Source organism: Sesamum indicum, linkage group LG12 (genome assembly GCF_000512975.1).
Source record: "Sesamum indicum cultivar Zhongzhi No. 13 linkage group LG12, S_indicum_v1.0, whole genome shotgun sequence".
In the NCBI taxonomy this organism is placed as follows: Eukaryota; Viridiplantae; Streptophyta; class Magnoliopsida; order Lamiales; family Pedaliaceae; genus Sesamum; species Sesamum indicum.
Genome location: NC_026156.1, coordinates 1,507,818 through 1,513,994, shown reverse-complemented (window position 1 = coordinate 1,513,994; position 6,177 = coordinate 1,507,818). Strand labels below are relative to the sequence as shown.

General features: G+C 40.5%; 3 protein-coding genes across 3 annotated transcripts in view; 2 read left to right on the top strand and 1 right to left on the bottom strand.

The window, feature by feature from the left end:
* LOC105174981 (phosphatidylinositol/phosphatidylcholine transfer protein SFH2) overlaps positions 1-480 on the top strand; it is a gene marked incomplete in the record, with an annotated part of 3,851 nt that extends 3,371 nt beyond the window's left edge. The window contains 1 exon segment of the mRNA XM_011097266.2: positions 1-480. Coding sequence (XP_011095568.2) covers positions 1-245 — 245 coding nt within the window.
* On the bottom strand, positions 779-3,776 carry LOC105174980. Its single transcript, XM_011097265.2, has 5 exons — positions 3,252-3,776; positions 2,556-2,641; positions 2,160-2,465; positions 1,964-2,047; positions 779-1,567 (listed from the first exon to the last, which is right to left on the bottom strand). The coding sequence occupies exons 1-5, from the start codon at positions 3,651-3,653 to the stop codon at positions 1,117-1,119; spliced, it is 1,329 nt and encodes a 442-aa protein (XP_011095567.1). The 5' UTR covers positions 3,654-3,776; the 3' UTR covers positions 779-1,116.
* On the top strand, positions 4,377-6,171 carry LOC105175161 (GDSL esterase/lipase At5g03980-like). The gene is made up of 5 exons (XM_020698400.1): positions 4,377-4,653; positions 4,923-5,084; positions 5,181-5,329; positions 5,426-5,699; positions 5,781-6,171. Exons 1-5 carry the CDS (start codon positions 4,377-4,379, stop codon positions 5,987-5,989), a joined length of 1,071 nt encoding a protein of 356 aa, XP_020554059.1. The 3' UTR covers positions 5,990-6,171.

Sequence of the window (6,177 nt, the reverse complement as noted above, 5' to 3'; positions counted from 1 at the left end):
CTGTTAGTGATTGCTTTTCCTTGGACCATCCCTTCCATCAGCAGCTTTACAACTACGTCAAGGAGCAAGCTGCACTAATGGACTCAGTTGCACTGGTCGAACATGGTTCGGTCCATGTAGATGTCCCAGAGCCTGATCCAGAAGATATCAAAATTGCTCAAACTATAGAATCTGAGTTCCAGAGAATCGGGAACCAAAACGGGCTTTCACACTCGTTCCATGAGCTTAAGATAACTGGGGATTGAACGCAGTGGGGTGTCAGCGTACAACTACTGTATATAGCCTAAAGGGCCACCCACTCAAGAGCTGTATTACACAAGCTAGCATTACAAAGATGCTGGGTTGTGTTGTTCTTGCCTCCTCTTCTTCGTCTTCCATTTTTTTACTTGTGGTGGATGCCACATTGTCACCCAGCTTTATGGAAATCCATAAGAACAAATCCCGAGTTGTTTTATATTTGATGATTTATCTTCTGATCAGTGCGAATTAGAAAAACCATAAATATTGGCTTTAGCCACACACCAATGTGAGAATTCCAGCTCGTGTCTAATCAGACTTTATCTTATAAAATACCAATACAGGAGCAGCCTAACCTTGGCAAAGGGGGGGCGCTTAGGTGGGGGATCATTTGAAAAGATTACGTCTTGAATGGCTGGAGTTCTCTACTTGAACGCATTAATGCCTTATCAAAGGAATACAGTAACTTTGATGCCCAAGATGCTGAAAATGTTATGCCAAACACACAATAAAAGCAGCAAGTATGGAGTGCAATAGCATAAATCAGAAGCTGTATGGATTTTCAAAAGCTTAAGCACTCAAGTAGTGAGTTTGCAGCAGGAGCATGATTCACTGTACAAACTAGCAATAATGTACAAACCGTGTTTTCAGATTACAGGAAACTACAGATTCAAATTCAGACATTTACCAAGTAGGAAGAACAGACGTAAACAGCCAGCACTTAAACTGCATTCTACATCCCCCGTTTCCTTTATCTCAGATACACTGTGTGCTATGATTCACTATGCCCTTTAATCTCCAAACCACAAAAGTACCTTTTCAAGAATTATGCAACAACCTCTGTCACACGGAACAACATAACATAACACTACTAAGATTTTAGCTTAACTGCTTGTAGCATCTATAGGCAAATGCAACCGACATAGCAGCAGAAATAACAGCAAGTGCAGCATATGTATCTTCCCGCTCCCAGTTCTCATACCATGTCGGCATTGAGCACACTTTACGAGGACCAGTACCTTTACCACTATTGTTTCGCAAGACTTGTTTCTTGGAGCTCTTCTTCTTTTCAGCAGTAGAATTCGCTGCAATCGCTGTAGAATCAGGATCGAGCCTCTTCCCTTGTGACACAGAGTTCTGACAGCATGAGAAGCCTCCATTCACTTGACAACATCCCGTGCCCTCCACCTGAGATGCACATATGCTGACACTTCCTTCGTTTACTTGGGCACATTCCTTCGTGGTCCTATCCATAGTTGATCCACCATTAACCTGGAACCTCAGTTCCTGTGATTTTTTCTGTTCTTCTTCCGATAAACCCATCTGTCCCCTGCACAAGAACAATAATGTCAATGTCAAGCCAAAGAAAACACAATTGTAAAATGCCTTCTATCCAGAGGACCACCAACTGCCACAACCACCAGAGCCAACAAAAAATAGAATATAGTTATTCATCCCGTAGAAATGATCTTGTGATCACCTGAAATGGCTCCAAGAATCCATTAATACAGTGAAATCACAGGCAACTGGCATTCTCCTTTACCTTCTTAACCAATAGTAAAATGGGCCATTTTAATGGGATGCTACATCCGGTAGCAATATGCTATCAGGCAGTGATTTGGGTGGTTAAATATACGATACATCCAACAAAGTAAAGGTAAATGGAATTATTTTATTAAATTTCTCCATAAATGGGTATCAATACAGGCGCCATTGAGGAAATTACCTCCACAGGAAATCTACGATTTCTCCTTTCCCAATATGCTGTTCAAGCAAAAGAGGTACATCTTCGGGCATAACATATCCATACCTGCAGCACAGTAGTCACATTGTTGCATCAAATTTACGGCTTCGGTATGTCTAAAAGAAGCAAATCAAGAGCTTCAAGAACCTTTGCTAAAAGTGAATTATCAACCACTTACCAATGCCCTGTGACTTCCTTTTTTATATTTGGTCCAAAAATGATCACGTTCCCCGCATACTTGTGCCCCCCAATGTGCGAACAAGGGCTAACTGATACTTTCCCTTGTAGACCACGCGACTCTATCTCATTTTTAAATTTACTAATGACAGATGGTCCACAAACACCACACCGTCGATCCCTTGTACCATGGCAGCACACAAAGATGTACCAGCCTCTTAGGGCTTCTGGACTTCCCGGCAACCATTCACCATCCTTAACAAGCACTTCCTCGACGAAAGTTTCAACATCGAAATGGGTTAATCTCCTGTAATTTTACTTGATATTAGAATGTGCAATAGCAAACTAAACGAATTTTAAGAGTTGCTGAAGCATTAAAATGAGTTTCTACTTAAACCTGTATCTGATCATGTCTGGAAAGATTAACACGTCACCATTTGAAGTCTCTGTTCCATCACGTCCCTCACATATTGTTAAGCGAGTCTGAGAAACAAAGACAGATGCTATTAACACAATCATCGCATTTACATACACAAACTTCCACTAAATTGCCTACAGACAAGGGAATGATGAATCGAGCCACTGAATTATGCCAAAAGGAATCCTCTAACTGTGAGTACTTAGGTGAAAGGACCAGAATGTTAGGCAGCCAGTACACTGAAATACAGCAGTTAACCTAGGAATTTCCTTTTATGGGGCAAATAAATAATGTTCCCTCAAACTTCTACCTCATTGAAAAAATGCCAAGATTTGACGAATTTACTCTCGTAGTAACCGAACAAAATCCAACGCCCAAGAAGCATGATGCATAACCCACACTGGACACTAAAAACTCAACGGCTTCAAGGGTCGATCGAGAGAGAGAGCTCTCCGACTCCCTCAACAACAAGCACCAAGAAACACATCAAGAAATACATCTTTGCTCAAAGACCAATTAAGATATTTCATCTCATCAAACATACAAGAAGATTCACGAAATCCAACCTAGATCCAAAAACCGTGTTAGCATCATCTCCAAATGGACTTAATTTCCAGAAAACAAGTGAAAATGGTGAAAACAGAAAAGAAAAACTAAACTCGAGAAACCCTTCACCTGTCGCTTCATATCAGGTTTCCTGGCAGCCAAAGCAGCGGCAAGAAGCCTAGGAAGGCGATCAAATTCAGCAGCCTCAATGCGGGGCGGCCACACCTGAGGATTCTTGTAGCACAGGAACACGTGGCGCTCGTACAGCTCCACCGTACCCACAAGTGGACCCTGCCTGAAATCGGGTCTGGAGAATCCGTATTCAGCTTCATTGATCAACCCGGAATCGTATCCCCCGCCAAGAAATCCGTCGTTCTGGAAGCTGCCAGACGCGCTGCCAATCTGGGAGGCGTCTAAAAGGTAGCTGTCGGCTTCCGAGACGGCGATCGGAGAGGACGCGGAAGAGGGGTGATGGCCGCTCAAGAGAAGAAGAGGGTCGTCCCGATTGCTGGCCATTAGTGGGTTCGACATTGGCGCCGCTGTAGAGAGTGGGTGGACAGTGAAAACTAGTGCGGGTTTCAAGTGACGGGGAAAAAGTCCTTTCTTGGGTCCCTGCCTGGCATCCACCAAGTCAATTGGTCTGTACTCCGTGGAGTTCTTTTCTTCTCTCTACTAATAAAATCCTTATTAAGTTGAAAGAAACAATTGCTCTAATAATTTAAATCGAATTTAAATTAATTATATAATATATATAATATATTTATGATGTAATTAATATATACTTTAAAAAAATAATAAAATATGGTTCAGAAAAAAGAGTCTTTTTTTAATTTTATTTCGTATTAATACATAATTTACTAATTATTATTAGGTATAACGGTGGGTGATTAATAAGAATTATAAGAAGTTTATATAGTTTATATATAGATTAAAATGTTTTTAAGTAAATTATGATATAAAGAAAATTATTTTTAAATTTCTTTTGAAAAAGAAAATGGGAATGGATAGTGAACAAGACAAGAATAACTACCGTCATCAACTAGGATTATATTATTATCGTCAACCAATGAGAAACTACTTTTGTAGTAATAGGAGACAGAAGAGTTAGGAGTAGTAGGATGGCGGAATTATTATCCTAAAACAAATAGGATCTACGTATCCTTATTTTCTTGTATATAAGCATGCATATGTTATGCACTCTCTTCCTCACATCAACTCCCATTGCACTATTCTTTTCTCCTTCAAGAAACAATAATGACTTCTGTTTTCCATAAACTTGTTTTCCCTGTTCTTGTTTTGTGCTGCTGCTTGTTTTTTTGTGTACCCCAATGCGCAAATGCTCATCCTCTCAAGATTTGCAAGTTCGATCAGATTTATCAACTCGGCGACTCTATTTCCGACACCGGAAACTTGATCCGGGAGGTCCCAATTGGGGCGGCCACGGCATTCGCAAGACTACCATACGGCCAAACGTTCTTCAAGAATGCTACCGGACGGTGCTCCAATGGCCTTCTTATGATTGATTATATTGGTAAGGTTTTTATCCCCACCTATCTTGTACTTGGTGCATGATGACTTCACTCGATCTATGATCTTGTTATGTATTTTGTTGTTCATATCCATAACTTTCTTGCTCTTGGCTTGGTTCATCTTCAGCTCTTAGCCTATTGCATTGAGTATTGACGGTGGATCAATCTTCTTTACTGTTTAATTCTTTCTTGATAATTATATTGGTTCATAAGAAGATTTACATAATTTGTATTATCTTGTAATTACACCTATCCCTGCCGGCCGCTGCAGATTTTGAGCATGGCGTCAACTTTGCCGTGGCAGGTTCCACCGCATTGCCATCTCAGGTGTTGGCTGCCCAACACATATTTTCTCCGGTGACCACCAGTTCTCTCAACGTCCAATTGGACTGGATGTTCACCCATTTCAGTTCCATTTGCCTTAACTCTAGAGGTATTCTCATACTAGTCTGTCTACTACATTCTATACTAATTTGACAGTATTTATATGTCTTCAAGTACTATTGTTAACATTAATAGCAATTGACAGATTGTGCTGAGAAACTCCAAAATGCTCTGTTCATGGTTGGGGAAATCGGTGGAAACGACTACAACTATGCGATTTTCCAAGGAAAAACAATGGAGGAGTTGAGAAGCATGGTGCCCGATGTTGTTGCTACCATCGTCGATGCTGCCAGGGTACGTAACTATAAACTTACATTATTAATTAAAGAATCAGTTTGCAATGATTATTATCATACAACATTGGCCTAATGATTGAATGTTTATGTACAGAGAGTAATTGAAGTAGGGGGTAACAGAGTGGTGATCCCTGGAAACTTCCCCATCGGTTGCCTCCCGATTTACAAAACAGCCTTCCAAACCAACATCTCTGCAGCTTATGATAAGAATCACTGCTTGAAGCATCTGAATGACTTCGCCAAATACCACAATAAAGAGCTGCAAAACGCCATCTACACACTCAAACAAGAGAAGCCCAATGCTGTGATTGTCTACGGGGATTACTACAATGCCTACCAATTTCTACTCCAAGTTGCAACTTCTCACGGTATGTACATATTATTTATGTCCGATTTGAATAGATCAAGAATACACTATATTTGTGATGACGATGGATCACATATTTTAGGATTTGAGAGAGAAAAAGCTTGCTGCGGAACAGGAGGAAAGTACAATTTCAACATGACGAGAATGTGTGGAGGTGCAGGTGTTAAAGTATGCTCAAATCCAAAACGATACATGAGTTGGGACGGAGTGCATTTGACTCAAGAAGGCTATAAGATCATGGCTGCATGGCTTGTCAACAACATCTTCCCGCACCTCCTCTGCCATTTCTGAAGTAGAGTAATTCAGCTTTCTGGCTAAACAACGCTGCTAGTTAGGTTTAATATGCTCAAAGGGCTAGTCCTGTATTAGGTTGCATAAAGCTGAAAGAGGGTAATTCTTAGGGGGGTAGACTCTGCAACTATTTAGGTACAATAAGCTTGATGTTTCTTTTATTAATTTCAGTTTTCATTTAATTTTAG

Coding starts and splice junctions, on each gene's coding strand:
- LOC105175161 (XM_020698400.1), top strand. CDS start 4,377: ATGACTTCTGTTTTCCATAAACTTGTTTTCCCTGTTCTTGTTTTGTGC. Junction 5,330..5,425: donor CCATCGTCGATGCTGCCAGG/GTACGTAACTAT, acceptor GTTTATGTACAG/AGAGTAATTGAAGTAGGGGG. Junction 5,700..5,780: donor CCAAGTTGCAACTTCTCACG/GTATGTACATAT, acceptor CACATATTTTAG/GATTTGAGAGAGAAAAAGCT.
- LOC105174980 (XM_011097265.2), bottom strand. CDS start 3,653: ATGTCGAACCCACTAATGGCCAGCAATCGGGACGACCCTCTTCTTCTC. Junction 2,642..3,251: donor AACCTGATATGAAGCGACAG/GTGAAGGGTTTC, acceptor TTTGTTTCTCAG/ACTCGCTTAACAATATGTGA. Junction 1,568..1,963: donor ATCGTAGATTTCCTGTGGAG/GTAATTTCCTCA, acceptor GTTCTTGTGCAG/GGGACAGATGGGTTTATCGG.